Source organism: Acinonyx jubatus, chromosome C1 (genome assembly GCF_027475565.1).
Source record: "Acinonyx jubatus isolate Ajub_Pintada_27869175 chromosome C1, VMU_Ajub_asm_v1.0, whole genome shotgun sequence".
NCBI classification, from domain to species: domain Eukaryota; kingdom Metazoa; phylum Chordata; class Mammalia; order Carnivora; family Felidae; genus Acinonyx; species Acinonyx jubatus.
Genome location: NC_069381.1, coordinates 51,651,830 through 51,668,751, shown reverse-complemented (window position 1 = coordinate 51,668,751; position 16,922 = coordinate 51,651,830). Strand labels below are relative to the sequence as shown.

The 16,922-nt window shown below is 44.0% G+C and overlaps 1 protein-coding gene across 2 annotated transcripts in view; it reads right to left on the bottom strand.

The window, feature by feature from the left end:
• Positions 1 to 5,802: 5,802 nt before the first annotated feature.
• PGM1 (phosphoglucomutase 1) overlaps positions 5,803 to 16,922 on the bottom strand; it is a 62,186-nt gene continuing 51,066 nt past the window's right edge. For both annotated transcript variants that reach the window (XM_027059000.2, XM_015078858.3), the window contains exons 8-11: positions 14,985 to 15,120; positions 11,518 to 11,701; positions 8,898 to 9,032; positions 5,803 to 6,446 (exon numbers count right to left, since the gene is read on the bottom strand). In XM_027059000.2, coding sequence (XP_026914801.1) covers positions 6,357 to 6,446; positions 8,898 to 9,032; positions 11,518 to 11,701; positions 14,985 to 15,120 — 545 coding nt within the window. In that variant the 3' untranslated portion in view covers positions 5,803 to 6,356. The remainder of the gene's footprint in view (positions 6,447 to 8,897; positions 9,033 to 11,517; positions 11,702 to 14,984; positions 15,121 to 16,922) is intronic.

Genomic DNA, 16,922 nt, shown 5'->3' with positions numbered 1-16,922 from the left:
TATCTGGAGCCCTGAGTTTAGTAGGAACGGTGCTGCAATCAATTTGTCATGTCTTCCATGGGTATCAGAATGTGAGATGGTAACACGTGTCTATACTCAGGTAAGTGATGGATGCTCCTGGTGATAGTAATTTCTAAATTAAATTCATTTTCATACTCACATGACTCAGAATGGTATATTCACTGGAAGAAAATCTGAAAATTGTGACAGATTGTATTTTCCAAAGATGCCTACAAGAGCTCCTGTTGCACATGTTCTGCTGTAAATGACCTTGCCACCCCCACCCTCTGCAAGAATAGGTAGGATGTAACTCCCCTGTCCTTGAATCTGGGCTGGCCCGAGTTGGTCACAACCAGTAGGATATAGCAGAAGTGATGCTACATGTCTTCCACAGCCAGGTGGGAAAGGAAAATATAGCTTCTGCCTGACTTTCTCAGTACACTTGCTCTTGGGAAGCTCCCTTTTAGAAGCTAGCGCCGTGCTGTGAGAAACTCATGGTTAAAGAAGTCATGAGCCAGAGAAGCAGTCAATAGTTCCCAGTGTCTGGGAGCCTCCAGATGATGCCATCCCCTGGGCATGTGAGTTATTCCCCAGCTGTTCCAGTCTTCTCAGTGAGGGTCCAGACACTGCAGATCAGACAAGCTTTTTCCACAGTGCCCTGATTTCCTGACCCACAGAATCCATGAGCATAGTAAGATCGTGCAAAAGTTTACCGCCACTTGATTTTGGGGTGCTTTGTTATACAACAATGGTAAACTGGAAAAAGAATCCCAAACACCCAAAGGATGGACATGGCAGGTCTGCCTTCTCCCTCGTCGTGTTTGTGAGACTCTGTAAGGCCCTGTAAGCTCCCAGAGTTTCCATCTTTTTATCTGGGATAATAATAACCCTTTTAATCACAGTACGAAAAATGAAGTCAGAAAGGAACGGAGACAGAACTTTTACAAAATAACACTGTCGTGAAAAGCAAACAGATCGCTACTCTTAACTGGCTTTTCTGTCGGCTGGACAGCAGCCCTCTGAATCACAGAAGACATGCTTTTTGGAAAATAGTTATTAGCCCACACCCACAAATCCAGCTTAATAGATCTAGGTAGAGTCTACATGTGGTGAAAAACCAAACCAAAGCCCTCAAAAGGTCCCCAGGACAAGCAGACAGACATGAGACACAGTCTTGCTGGCAGTGACCTCACTCCTTTTGTGTAATGACATGCCAAACCGTAAGAATGTGTCTTGCTCTCATAATAGGAACCAAGAAGAGCCTCTCACTCTTCCCCAAGTACATGCTGTGTGTGCCAATAGTGTGAGGCCCGGGGCTGGTGTACCCACCTTGCCTGTCATGGCTTTCTTTCCGTGAATCTGCTCAGAGGCGGTCTTCAGGGCCTGGGGCTGCCTTTGTTGACTCTATTCCTTGAAGAAAAATAACTCCTTTCTATATTCAGGCTAATTTGGTAGAACTCTTCCCCAACTATACCCCCAATTAACGTTTGTAGCAAGGAGAGATAAAATACTTTTTAACATTCAAATTAAGTTTTACTCAAAGTGACCATGACACGTGTATCTCCCATCTGCTGCCAGCAGCCACCCTGACCCTCTGTCCTGGGTGCTGTCTCCCTTTCAACCTCTAATGCTTTATTATGAAAGATTTCTTGGTTAGAAGAACATTCACAAGCTGGGAAAGTTGGTCAACTAACTTGTCACCTGCAAAATGAAGCTACTCGTACTCCATGGGCTGGGTGGACACAGGGGGGTCACACCAAAAGTCGCATTCTGCCACGCGACTAGATTCCATTCACTCTTTCCAGAAACTGTTCACTGAACTTTTACTATGTGGTGGGCATAGGGCAAGATCCTGGGTTAATACTGACGAAAAGCCAATCCCCAGGAGCTTGCAGGGCAGTGGGAGAAATGGAAAGTAAATAGGTTATTAATATAGGGCATGGTAAGTGCTGTGAGGAGGGTTCTATAGGAATACCTGAAAAAGTGCTCAAACCAGACTTTGGAGGCTCAGGGAAAGGTTCTTGGAGAAGACAGTATCTAAGGAACAAGTAGGAATTGGGGGGATATCGTGGAGGGTGGGATGGAGGGGAAAAGGGATGCAGGCAGACCGAAGAGCAGCTACAGAGACATGGAGCCATCAGAGCACAGGACTTCCAGAGAACCACGGGTGGTTCTATACGGCTGAAGTACCAGCCATAAGGCCGAGAGCAGAGGACAAGGAGTTGGTGGGGTAGGCCACAGGCAGGACGCCTGGCCTTATTGGTGACACACACAGGCACTTGGACTTTACATTTGAGAGAGCACTTAGCTGATGACGAGGGGAATGGATCAGAAGGGGCAAGAATGAAGGCCAGAGGCCATGAGGGAATCTCTGCTGTAATTCAGGCAAGATGCAGTGACTCCAAGCATAACGGTTGACATTACTCACATCATTACTCTTGCTGGGAGTTCAGAACATGAAAACATGAGGGGTATGTCTCCTACAATTTGTAATATGTTTTCTAAAGGATTCTTACACAGTAAGGCCAATATTTGTCTAGTAGATGAACAAGAAACGCAGAAGAATGCAGCATGGATGAACTCCGAGGCAGAGGAAGCAGAAGGACCAAGGCCCCAAGGCCTGGCCTCCCCCAAAACACAGTGAGCTTAGCCTTTGTTTTCATTCTCTGGGGCAAGGCCCATCCCCTGTATGCCTGGCCATTTTCTGGACCTGGGGAACATCCCTGACCTGGAATCTGTTTCTCCAAAGTGAAAGCAGAAATGTCAAGAGGGAGGGGGAAAGTGAAATTTCAGAGTTCAGCCCCAAACAGTTCCAACCCAATTTTCTCACTGTAATCCTCACCACACCCCAGAGAAAACAGGACTGACTCACAGACCACATCAATCCTGGCAGGCGGGGAAGCTTGGCAGCAAGCCGCTGGCCAGCCTCTCAGGGTCCCATCCCCCAGCATTCCTGGTGGGCACATGTGTTGGGGTGTCTCTCTGGAAGCCACAGAGGGAGGAAAGGTGGCCCTCACCCATGCTCACCCCCACTGCTCCATGGCTCCAGTCACCTCCTTCTTCCTCCCCTGAGCTTTTAACTCCCAAACCCGTAGCCACGTGGGGTCAGGAAAAACAGCTGAATTATGATCAGGGATGAGGAGGAAATTTATAAAGCCATTCTAGGGGCCACAGACCTGGGAGTGTCTGCAGCTGATTCAACAGATGGAGAGGCAGAAAAAAGGTCATGGAAAGTAAATGAGATTCCCGGTCAAAATTCCACTTCCATCGCATGTAGCTGGAAACCAGGGGCAAATGACTTGAGCTTCTGTTCTGCTTCAGTTATCTGAATTCTAGAACCGGAATAATAACATCTTGCTTGCAGGGTTACTGGAAAGCTTGTAGCCCAGCATCTGAAACTGAACAGGTGTTCAGAAAATCTGGAGTCTAACATCAGGTATTGCCTACACAACTCGTAAGGCATTTATCCTGTTCAGTCTTCTATTTGTGCTGACTTTATTCCCTTTGCTAGTGTCACAGGCAGCTGGAGCATAGCAACTGTGTGTCACACATTCCTCCCTTCCCATGGCATCTCACACTCAATGTGGGTCAATACATATCTCCTGGCTGACTAATATACCCAAGTATCAAGATCCCAGGGCCAAAGGGAGGGCGAAGACAACAATGGCAAAACGAACTTTCTGGCACTGAACGCTCACGGTATGACCCTTTAATAAATAAAATACAGGGGCATTTGTGCAAGTGCAAAAAACCTTTCTTTCACCTGTTAGAAGCAGCGAGTCAACAGAAGGGGCAATACAAAACACTGGCAAACCAGGCAGGGCTGAGCTTCACGGACTGGGGGCATGTCACTGCCATCCAGCAGTGAGACAGTGGGCAAGTAACTAGACTTCATCTGTAAAATGGGGATATCCAGAGCATCTGCCTCATAGAGTGATTGGGAGCATGTAAAAAAATATACACAAAACACTCAGAATAATGGCTGGCATTTGTTCGACAAATACTCCTCTTCCTCACATCTGGGTGAAAGCTCAGTTCCATCTGCTGGACTAGACCCTGTTGCTAAATGGCAACACTGGAAATCTCACCCCAGATGGAGACCCTGTCACCTGGAACGGGGGGAGTCCACTCTGGGTCTGGGAGGGGTGCAGAGTTGGGCTGCCTCTCTGGAATAGTCTGTATGGTAAGGTGACTTTGTGGAAATGCCCTGCAAAGCATAAATGCATCACAAGTATTAGTGTTACAACTTTTGTTTTTCTGATACTTAATAATCTAGAAACAATAGTATAAGCGTAATCCCAGTTCCCACTTGCTGGACAACTTACCATGAACTAGATAAAGTGCCCACTGCTTTTCCCAGGTCCACTCACTGAATGTTCTCAATGACCCTATAAAGTTGGAACTACTTTCATCTCAACAATTTTTTTTTTAATAATTTTTTTTAAGTAGGTTCGACACCCAATGTGCAGCTTGAACTCACCACACTGAGATCAAGAGTCACAACTCTACCAACTGAGCCAGCCAGGCGCCCCTTCATCCTAATTTTAAAGATATGGAGAATGATATTCAAAAGTGACTCAAAGTCTCCAGTGGGATTCAAACTCAGGTCTGCTGGCTCCCAAGCCTACGCTTTTTTTTTTTTTTAATTTTTTTTTTTTTTTTAACGTTTATTTATTTTTGAGACAGAGAGAGACAGAGCATGAACGGGGGAAGGGCAGGGAAAGAGGGAGACACAGAATCGGAAGCAGGCTCCAGGCTCTGAGCCATCAGCCCAGAGCCTGATGCGGGGCTCGAACTCACGGACTGCGAGATCGTGACCCCGGGTGAAGTCGGACGCTTAACCGACTGAGCCACCCAGGCGCCCCTCAAGCCTATGCTTTTAACTATCACATTTTACTTATGGATTAAATATATGTGTTTTAAGATGAGGAGGATGCCAGTGGGCTTAAAATATCCAGCTAAATGCCAATAATTCTACTGATGTATTCTGAGAGCTCTACTTCTAGCCCCTCAATAGCATTATGGCATCTCAACACCATAAAGCACATGGCAGTGCTTTGCTATTTAAGATCTCCTGAAGGGGCGCCTGGGTGGCTCAGTCGGTTGAGTGGCCGACTTCACCTCAAGTCGTGATCTCTTGGTCCGTGAGTTCGAGCCTCGCGTCAGGCTCTGTGCTGACAGCTCAGAGCCTGGAGCCTGTTTCAGATTTTGTGTCTCCCTCTCTCTGACGCTCCCCTCTTCATGCTCTGTCTCTCCCTGTCTCAAAAATAAATAAAACGTTAAAAAAAAAAAAATTTAAGATCTCCTGAAAATCTTGCTTTCCTTCATGCAAATTAACCATGTCAAGTTTATTTTACCCACTTCCGATGGATCCAGGGCTCAGTTGACCCTAAGATCTGAAATTCCAGTTTTCGAGCATTTCAAGGATTTCAAACTTAGCACACAGAATATTTTGTTTTCTAGCTAGGACATCAAAACAAAATACAACACCTTCCTTTAAAAAAGAAATCTATTGGGGCACCTGGGTGGCTCAGTCAGTTGAGCATCCGACTTTGGCTCAGGTCATGATCTCGCAGCTTGTGAGTTCGACCCCTGCCTCGGGCTCTGTCCTGACAGCTCAGAGCCTGGAGCCTGCTTCGGATTCTGTGTCTCCCTCTGTCTCTGCCCCTCCCCCGTTGGCATTCTGGCTCTCTCTCAAAAATAAACAAACATTAAAAAAAAAAAACTTTAAAAAAATTTTCTATTTTCTTTCTGAAATTGAAAGAGCATTTTGCTGTTAAGAAAAAAAAAGACATCAAGAAAGAGTAGCTTATTTTGCTTTAATATCCCAAAATATTTGTGTGACTGGGACTATGTTGCAAACCACGGCAGAAATCTGTAGACAAGTACGTCTCACTCTGAGGAAAGAACTGACTGGAGAGAAGGCACCAGAAATTGCATTTTGCTGGATCACATGTAAACAGTTAATGGGGAAAGAATTCACGGAAGAGAACAAAAGCTGCAGTGTCCTGTCGTTGGTACATCCTAAGGATGAGAAATGGCCTCACTAGCTGATGCTCAACCTCCATCTCACATTGTAGTCAACAGAAGCTGGTGCTAGGGAGACAAATACCCACACAGCAGCAGGGCCTAAGTGCACAAAAAGGAGGTGGCATTAGCATAAGCCCCTGGGTCCTCTTTTCCTCTTTCCCACAAATGGCAGTGTCGCACTAATGTGCCATTCATCAACAACTGGTTAGTGGAAAAAACGAATCCTAAAAAGCCTGGGTGAATACGCTTTGCTTCTGTCCATGCTCTTCAATCAGATGACTTGGAGGGTCCGGGGTGGAGGGACGTACCGCATCTGGCCTGTCTTCTTAGGTGATAACAGTGGGTGCAGTGCGTCCCGTCCTTTCTTGGAGTTGGGACACCTTCAGAGCAATGGAAATAAGGGGAGCCAACATGACCTGAGGGAGACACAAGGAGAACCTTTTCCATTACTTTCTCTAGACACAGATCCATAGCTCCAGCCCTCAGATTACCTCCAAGACCCACAAGTCTGACGGCCTACTCCCTACTCCCACATCCCAAAGACTCTGCAAGTCTAAGCACAAAGATGTGTCTTTCCCCTAAAACCTGCTTCCAGCATCCCTATCTCAATGACTTAACACCACAGTCCATCAAATAAAGCCAATGAACAGCTAAGAGTTACTCTTGACCCCTTCTTCTCCCACATTCCCCTTCTCCAATCTATCAGGAAGCCTATGTGACTTTTACCTTCTAAGTATCTTTCAATGGCCGCCATTTCTCTCCACCTCTCCCAGGGCCACAGATCTTTCTAAATCAATGTTCTCTTTCTTACCTGGAACAATGGTGCTTCTGCTTCCATTTCTGCATCCTCTAATTTGTTTCCTACACTGTACCCAAAGAGATCTTTTCAAAATGCAACAACACTACCCTCCCATCTACCTCTCACTTGTGGGGGGGGGGGGTGGCAGAGGGAGAAGAGAATTTTACTGTTACAGAATAATATAAATATCTTATAAATATTAGTTATAAATATAAATATTATTCAATATTTTTTAAATTAAAAAATATATTTATCTAGCTAAACTGCCCATTTTACAGATGAGGAAACTGATATCCAAAAATATGAAGCGATTTCATCAAATGACTCAACGGCAGAGCCAACAGTAGTTCATTTCCTACTGCCTACTGTTGCTTTCCCTAATCTTAATTTCCACCAACTCATTATTCCTGGGTGAAGGCAACAGAAGCAACTTCACATGCTGACCACACTACTTGCCATTCCCTCTGGGGCTCCCACAGTCCCAGAAAGTGTTGAGGCTGATGCCCAGCAGCTCCAGATTAAGGAAGGCATCTCCTGGCTGGAACAGTGATACACCTAGGTATTGTGAGCACCTTATACCCTTCAGAGCCTCCCACCTCCCTCCCACTTCCCTCCTACCCCCTGAAGACAGACTATGGTTCAAAGAAACTGATCTTTCATTCATTCTTTGTATCGACCATGTGCCAGGTATTAAGACAAAGAAAACAATTTCCTTCTTCCTTTCCTTTTGCTCTGTCATTCTGTGGGTCTACAATACAGACACCATTGCCTCTGTTAAGTTTTAGGGATACCTATAGCACAACAGAGATCTGGCAGTGATTGAAACTGGAGTCTGGCCACTGTAAAAAATATAAAAGTGAAGCATCCTCTCACCTCCCTCCTTTTGTAATAACAACAACTATCAGAGCCACGGTTTCTCAAAAGCTCATCCTATGTGCCAGGCACAGTATTTATAATTTTGCATCCCTCACCTCCTTAAATCACTATAATGACCCTATGAGGCAGGTAGGATTCTACCAGAAAACCAAAGCTCAGAGCACTGAAATGACTTGCCCACAGACACACAGCTACTCAGGCGGCAGGAACTGAATTTAAAACAAGATCTTTCTAACTCCAAAACTTATGCTCAAAACCGCTATGCCAAGGCTTTCTAAATGAGCTTCCTAGGATTTTAATTAGGTGTCAGAGGAAAAAAGGCTTTGTGGAAAAATAAGCATGGTGAGATGCCACTTAAACAGGTGTCTTCACCATAAGCTTTCTCAGAGCCCTTAAGGCACACTGTGTATTATGTGAGGAAGGGCTTAATGTACCACAGCACTTCCTAAAAATTTTGGCTATGGAACTCTGGTTGGGGGAGCATTTATCAAGACCAGCGCATGAGGAACAAATGAGGTGAAAGTCCCCTGTGTGCCAGTGCCCCCCCCCTTGGCTCCTCCCCTTGGGTGGCTGTCCTCCAAGTTCTCTGCCCCACCCCTGGCCCCAGAGTCCCTCCTCACTCTGACATACTTCTGGAGACTCTTCAGGTAGGGCTGGGAGCCCAAACCACCAGGCTGCAAGTCTGCAGGTTCTTCCATAAAGACCTTTATTTCTGGGTCATGAAACTGTCTGCCCCACGACCTAGCATGTGCTCTGCCAGAACAGGCAATGAGACCAAGCAAAGTGGCAAATGACCAGTGACAGATCAGAACATTGGAGGAGGGGCTGATTTGAAGATTAGTTGTCCTGAATCTGCTGCTTACTGGGCATGTAACCCTATTAACTGCCACTTAACCTTTCTCTGCCTGTTTCTTTATCTGTAGTAGGGATAATAATAGCATCTACCTCATTTGAGACTTAAATGAATCAATCCAGTTGGGTAATGGGTTTAGAACAGAGCATGGCAAATAGAAAGTACTGACGTAATTGTTAGCTAGGACTGCTGTTAGGATGTACTGAAGGAGACATGGAGAAAAGTGAGCACACGTGTTTGGCCATTTGAGAAATGGGTTGTGATGACACAGACTCAGTGTAACCTCTATCATTCCCTCCAACAGAAAGAAGTAGCCTGGGCACAAGGCTTGGGCATTACCTGGGGGTCCTGGTAGATCTTGGCAATGTCCTTCTCATAGCTATCGATATATAGTCGAACGGTGGCCCCTGCACTCCCAGTGCCGCTCAGTCGAAAGATGACGCGAGAACCATCTGCAAAAATGAGCCGCAAGCCCTGGAGAAGAAAAGCAGAGATGTCTTCCCCACATGCTGGAAGGGAAACTGAAGGCTGGCAAATTACAAGGGGTTCGTTTTGGAGATCTAATTTCACCCATACGTGATCAATTGGAGGATTAGATTCTTGATAAATGGCAGCAGTTAAGCCCCATGAGTCTGCCTTGGTCAGCCAGTCACTGCATCCAGCCAAAGGGAGCTGAGCTCATCAGGGGTGGGGGGCGTAGAAGCATTCCCAGGGTCAGTGGGAGATCTGACCCGGGGCGCAGGGATGCTGGATGACACAGGCCTGCCCTCCCCACCTCTCCCCACTTCCCTGTAATTTATGGACTAACCATTCCAGTTTGAAGCCTGATAAATAAGTAAACAAATAAGCCACTAGATGCAGAAATCTGATCCCCGGATCAGGAGGAAAACATGGACAGAATGGGCTGAAACCAGAGCAGATGAGATTCCAGACAGATGAGAGGAAGAACTCTTTGCAAAATACTGATGGAGAATCTCAAAGAGAGAACAGGAGGCCCAGATGGCAGAAGCCGGCTCTTCCCAACCTATCAAGCAGGATCCTGTGATCAATCTCCCTACCCATGACTAAGGACTCACACCCCGGTCCATGTTGGTGCCATGCCAGAGCCATGTCCCTGACCCCCTGCTGCCCTCTTTCCCCGCCCTGGCAGCGTCTCTCGTCCTCAACAATCTTCTTGCTTCAGGGGACCTGAGGTTGAAGACTCGGGTAGATACTCTGTGGCGACAGGTAGGAAGGTTTGGCAAGACAGTTATCTGAGAACTCTCTAGTCTTTGTGAGCCTGTCATTCTCCCATACAAAGAAGAACTTTGCATAAAGCCAAAGACCAGCCAGAGGGAAAGACACGGCTCCTCACCTGCTACTGGTCACCCAACCCCATTGAGGGCTTAAATGTGCCATTTAGCAGTGAAGACAGTAGATGAAATGCACACAGTACATTCCTGACTCTGTCGTCACAGGGGGGGATACAGCTAACTCCCGTTTACCATATCTTGCTTTCTAGAAACATATCGGGTTGGTCTACCCCATCCAGACCTTCAACGTGAAGCTTCTAAATTCTTTTCACTTGATGGCAGATGCTATATCTACTCCACAAGATTCTCCCTCTTACCTGGTCTTTGATCTAAATGCCCAGACTTTCTGATTATAGAATGCAAAGCTGCTGAGTTCCTCCTCACAGAGTGCAGAGCAGCACGCGCACTCATGCTGACACCCTTAAGTTCCCCTCCTCCCTCCTCACAGGTGCTGGGTACATGGCAGAGTTGGGGTTTACTTTCTCTAAATGCCCACTTTCTCTCTGAAGGCTTCTCTATAAAATCTTCTGCTCTGCTCGGCCATCCTCTGGACCCCACCCTCTCCCTTTCCACAGCCACCCTCTACCCCACCCTGGGCCTCTCTTTCTAATTATCCCAGACATCACTTACAACCATCCACACTGGACCCAGAGTTCTCACAGGGGCTGAAAAGGCATAGGGAAGAAAGCCCACTGTGCTCATATTTTGAGGATGGGAGACTCCTGGCACTGAGGGCCACTGTGACCATGCTCCATCCACCCATCCACTATCTGCTCTCCAGAAAGGCACTAAATCAATCCTGCAGTGCATCTCCTTCAAAGCTGTCAGATGCCTTGACAAGGACCAGGCCAAAAATCTGGGTCTGTCAGGAAAAAGCAAACTGGGGAGCTGTAACAGAATGTTCACCTCCTTTATTATCTCTGTTTCTCAATTATTAGTGGGAAGTCCAGCCTGTGACAATAGAACCAGAGGAAACAGGACCCCATGCCCTAGGTGTTTGTGAGAAGCCTTGAGAAGGGCTGACCTAGCCTGCAGCCTTGGGTCCCTGGCACCCACTGAGGGAAACCCTAACAGCTCTGTCTCCATCCAGACACAGCCCAGGCTCTCAACTGTGATTATCTAGATGAGCGCTGCTGTGTTAGGATTGGCTGCATGTCACATGCTATGGGTAGTAATAGTTAACATTTCTAAGTCTGGAATGCCTCGTCATTTTTTTTTCTTCTTTTTTTAGAAACTAGAACATACCATAGGAATGTCTATGATAACGACACTCTTGCGGCTGGCATTGTGCTATCATCTCTTGAGAGAAAAAGGGATTGATACCTAAGGCAGTTGTTCACCTTTTCACCTTTAGATTCTAGAGCTTCTTTCTGCACACACCTTCAACACAATGCCTTACGTGGGATTCTGGAGGCTGTAAAAATCCCTCTGGAGCTGAGGCTAAGAATCCCAGGAGGAGGGCATAGGGAAGTGCATAGAACCAGGGCAAAACCCATTTCCCTACGAGTATGTTTGCATGTTGTATGTGACCCAGCAGAGAACTGTCAACCCCAGGAAAACAAGGCAGCAAAGGAGAAATGATCGAGGGGCTTTTTTCCTTTTTCTCATGAGATTTCATAGATGAGGCTCTGAGGCCTCTCTCCCAATTCACATAAATCTGCTCCTACCTGATTCCTTGAAATGCTTCCATCCACTGGATCACTGTATTCAAAGTTGTCAATTTTCTCCACAGTGTAAACTTTATCACCCACTGGGAACTGTTTCCCCACGAAGGAGCGATCAGATATCAGGGCCTCCAAGTCCTTCATCATTTTGTTGGCACCCTCAGCTTCCACCTCCTCATAGTCATACCTGCAAGAAGTCACAAAGGCGGGGCCCCAGGCTGACTTCAGATCACACTAAGTAGATTACCACTTTCTTCATCATTTGTTTGGCTGTCCCCCCAAAACCACCTAACTTCAGAAGAAGCTGGCAAAAGGCTGACCTTGTTCGTCTCTGGGGAGGGACCAGGTCGGGGATGAAAGGAAGGCTTTGCAGGATTTCAGGAAAGGGTTAGGAGCTTCTGAATAAGCAGAAGACTCCCATCTTGGCTTTTGTACAGAATAAGCTCTCAGAAGCTTCAAAGAAAGGCTTTTGAGAGATTCTATCTAACATTTAATCACCACATCCTGAGGAGGTAGAATTAAATGCAATGTTATCTCTAGAGAACTCTGCATCAAGGAGCATATGACTCAGGCACTTCCCTTCCAAACTCCTAGAGCTTCTTTGGGATAAATGCTGGGCCAGCTCCCAGTCTGGGACCTCCCTGAGGCTGCTGAGATTTTGGCCAAGGAGAGTTCCAGTCTCCACAGGAGCTTCCTAAAGTAAGGCCAAGTTTTCACTGACCAGATGGAAGGAGTCAAACCCTAACTCTTTACATCTGAAACACCTCTGTCCTTTCAGTGAAGGTGGATTCTGGTTCAAAGTGCTTTGGCTTCATCCCCACAGAGGAGGCCTGGTGTGGACACAAAAGGGTCAAAGCAAAAAAAAAAAAAAAAAATCACAAAAGAAATTCTGTAACTGTTATTATTACTCCAAGAATTGTTCTGGACTTCTTTCTTATGAGGTTAAAGACTCTTACAGGTGGATTTTCTTGACCTAGTAGCACACACCCTCTTGAGAGAGTTATTTTTTAGAGGCTCAAGACAGCAGAGTCTATATTTATTTGTGATAGTGAAACAAATATGATATGTGTAAGATGACACCTCTGAGACATGAGAAATACTGGGGAATTAAGGCCAACCTGTTCTGGCTCCAGATTCTATGAATCAAGGACAAGAGTCTCCTTAATCTTGAAGTCAGCTCTTTCCCCTAGTTAAAATGATAAACAGCAAGAAATTACAGCCAGGTGTTTGTGCTTTACATCTGTGACCTTTGGGCGTTTGAGGGAAGTGTTCTATAAATCCTAGGCACAGAGGGGTATAATGGAAAGAATCTGGGCTTTGGCCATAGAGCATGCGATGAATCTAGCCCCTATTGGTTACTAACTGTACAGCTATGGGCAAGTTGCTTCATCCCTGAGAATCTCAGTTGCCTTATCAAGAACTGCTTTGAGGCTGATACGAAACAATGCAGCTGAGGCGCCTGGCACTTTTGTTAAATAAATGAGGGTACAGTAGAGTCTTAATTAGCCATAAATGTAGGTTCTAGGGACTTTATTTGAAATACTTATATAGCAATTATTTGACATTGATAAAAATATGTTAAAATGGTTTTTAGATGGAGACTTTTAACTGGTTCAAGAGTGACCCCTTCCTTCTCCAAACAAACCCTCCTAATCTTATTCCACTCTGGCTACTATTCACTTGTTAACTCATCCATTTATTTATTCAAAGCATATTTACAGGGGCACCCAGGTGGCTCAGGCCATTAAGTGTCCAACTTTGGCTCAGGTCATGTTCTTGCAGTTCATAGGTTCGAGCCCTGCATCAGGCTCTGTGCTGACAGCTCAGAGCCTGGAGCCTGCTTTGGATTCTGTGTCTGCCTTTCTCTCTGCCCTTCCCCTGCTCGTACTCTGTCTCTCTCAAAAATAAATAAATATTAAAAAAAAACTCAAAGCGTATTGACAGTGTCACTACAAGTGAGGTGTTTGGTGATACCATGAAGAACAAAAACAGAGATGGTCCTGTCTACATGACACTCTAGGCTCTACAGAGTTCATGACTGCCATTCTGAATTACCACGTTTTTCTGGTTGTTAGAAAGTAGAGATTCTTGCCTTGGTTTCCAGGTACTGTTCCAGTACCACGTGACAGCTATTGCTTATACCTTCCTCAAACAAATAACTTTAGGAAGACAGCAATGAACTTCTCCAAAGTTGATAAAGGATTCTGATTAACGACGCTGAATTGCTTAAGGTTAAATTCTTACTGACTATCCAGAGATCGTGGACTATTCAATCCGTGACATATTTTTTAAATTCTCCAATTTAACTCACCTATTTTATAGAAAAGGCAACTGAGGTCCAAAGAAACTACATCTTTGCATTTCTTACATAAACAATTCATCTACTCTCCTTTTTCTCGTATTTCCTATGTAGGAAATATGAGAAATTCTAGGAAAAATTTTGTTAGATTTTTACACTTACCAGGGGAAGGCAAATTGGAATTAGTGAAAAGCACTACTCAAAAAAAAAAAAAAATTAATGCTTTTTAAAAACAGAAGTGTGCATGGCAAAGAGGAATTACTAAGTATTCAAAGTATTTTGTTCACTGCTGAATCCCCAGTGCCTGGAGGAAAGTAGGTACACAGTCAATATTTATTGAATCAATGAAAGAAGTATTGACAGGTATGCAACCTTTGGGGACCTATTTTAATGAGTCAGAAAAGTTGATTTAGACTAGGCATAATTGTTTCCATAATTTCAGAAAAATAAAGTTTCCATACTTTGAGTGCCCCAGAGTTTATAAAACACTTTCTGACTCCTATTTCATTTAACCTACTCAATGGCAGACTGTTATTTCCATTTCTACAAACGAAAGAAATGAGTACAGTATTCTGTTAGAGAGAGGCTAAGTGACTTCCCAGTGCACTAAGGGGCAGAAATAAAATTCTAATCCGTTCTTCTGAATTCAAATTCAATGCAATTGTCATGTCTACCTGCAGGTACATTTAAAATTTTTTTTAATTTAAAAAAATTTTTTAAAACTCTTTAGAGAGAGAGAGCATGCATGAGTGGGGGAGAGGGGCAGAGGGGGAGAAAGAGAAACTTAAGCAGGCTCCACACTCAGCACACAGTCTGACACAGGCCTCAATCCTATAACACTGGGATCATGACCTGAGCCAAAATCAAGAGTCAGACGCTCAACCGTCTGAGCCACCCAGGCACCCCATACCTGCAGGTACATTTAAAAGGCTTAGAAAACATTCTTTTGAATATGTTAATTAAATTTTTTAAGTCTCATTCTTTATGGCTAACATAAAAGATGTAATTTCTTTGGATGCTGACTGAATTATTTTAAAGTCCTTCAATTTGCAGAGGCTGGATGAACTAGGGTTTTATTATCACTTGAGACAGGAAAAAATTTGTACACATGAGAATTCTCTCCACCCACTTCCCCACCCTACCTCTGTACTCCAGCCAGGCTGTGACTTACCTGGTGAAGAAATTCCGGCCATACTTTTGCCAGTGATCTTTGAGAATGTCCTCCACACTCTGTTTGCGGGTGGCTAGAATGGAGAGCCAAGCGAGGACAGCCCAGAGTCCATCTTTCTCACGGATGTGGTCAGAACCTGGTGGGAGGACAGCAAACAGCTGTGAGAAACGTGATTTCTCTAAAACATTTGGGAACGAACTCAATAATAAACATGTAGACCGAACCAAAACAGTCACACAACTTTACTGAGGAACTTGAATACATACTGAACAAAGTAACATAATATTGAAAAGAAGTTGATGCTTCCCAAAGTAATTTAGATATTTACAGCAAATGCCATAAATATGTCAGCGGAATAGTTGGTAGAATTTGAGATATCATTTATAAAGTATGAATGTGAGCAGAAAAAAAAATCTTAAACAAATAATGGAAGAACATGGCCATTATAGATATTCAATAATTAAAAGTATGGTAGCTTAATGGAACAAAAGAGAGTATTTAGAAAGAGACCCATACACATATGCGACTTGAATATATGATAAAGGTATCACTTCAAGTCTGTAGGAAAAGAATGGATTACTTTTTAAATAATATTTCGGTAACTAAACAGTTGGGGAAAAATTCAGTTTTTTTCCCTATAAAATACTATACCAAAAAGATTTCCAAATGGATTAGATACTCAAATACAAAATTGGAAAAGCTTTAGGGGTGCTTGGGGGGGCTAGGTCAGTTAAGCGTCCAACTCTTAGTTTCAGCTCAGGTCATGATCCCAGGGTCATGGGATTAAGCCCACATGAGGTTCCACACTTAAGCATGGAGCCTGCTTAAGATTCTCTCCCTCCCTCTGCCCCTCTCCCCCACTCATGCTCTCTCTCAAAAAAACTTGAAAACCTTTAAATCCTAGAAGATACATATATACATACATATATATATATATATATATATGTATGTATATATATATATATATAGAGAGAGAGAGAGAGAGATATAAATATATAATGTAAATAATATAAAATATATATAATATATTTTAAAGTCTTAGGGATAGCAAATACAGGTAAATTCAGAATTCATAAAGGAAAAAAAATCTACATATGTGTCTACTAAAAAAAATTACCATTTCAGGGGCACCTGGGTGGCTCAGTCAGTTAAGTGTCCGACTCTTGATTTTGGCTCAGGTCTTGATCCCACAGTTTGTGAGATCAAGCCTCACACAGGGTTTTGCACTGACAGCCCAGAGCCTCCTTGGGATTCTCTCTCTCCCTCTCTCTCTGCCCCTCCCCAGCTCGTGTGTGCACGCATGCATGCTCCCTCCCTCTCTCTCTCTCTGAAAATACATACATACATACATACAGTTTTTAAAGTTGCCATTTCTATCAGCAAAATCACTACAGATAAAAGCAAAAGGCCATTGGCAAACTTAAAAAAAAACACATTTGCAATATAAAATAGATGTTTAATATATTCAATATAGAAAAAAAATTATATGTTAACAAGAAAAAAGTAAAACCTCAATAGAAATACAGGCCAAGGATATAAATAAACAATTCACCAAAGAATAAATACAGGTACCCAATCACATAAGAAGCTAGCATTAATTTTTTAAAAAAATAAATTAAAGTTAAAACCACAATGAGAAACTGCTGCTTGCTTGGCAAATGCCACAGATTTCAAAATGAGAATACCTAGTATCAGGGGACGTTTAAGGGAAATAGGATTCCAGCATGCTGCTACAGGGAAAGGTACAATCTTCTGGAGAGCAATTTGGCAAAAAGTATCAAAGCCTTAAAAATGGACCTACTTGTGGATCCAGCAACTCCAATCTAGGACATCTTTCTTTAACCAATAGAGATTTGGTTAAATCAACTGTGGCACATCTGTCCCCTTCTGAGGTACTTGCTAAAATCTTTCTGAAACCAACAAGTTGTTTCCTCTGCA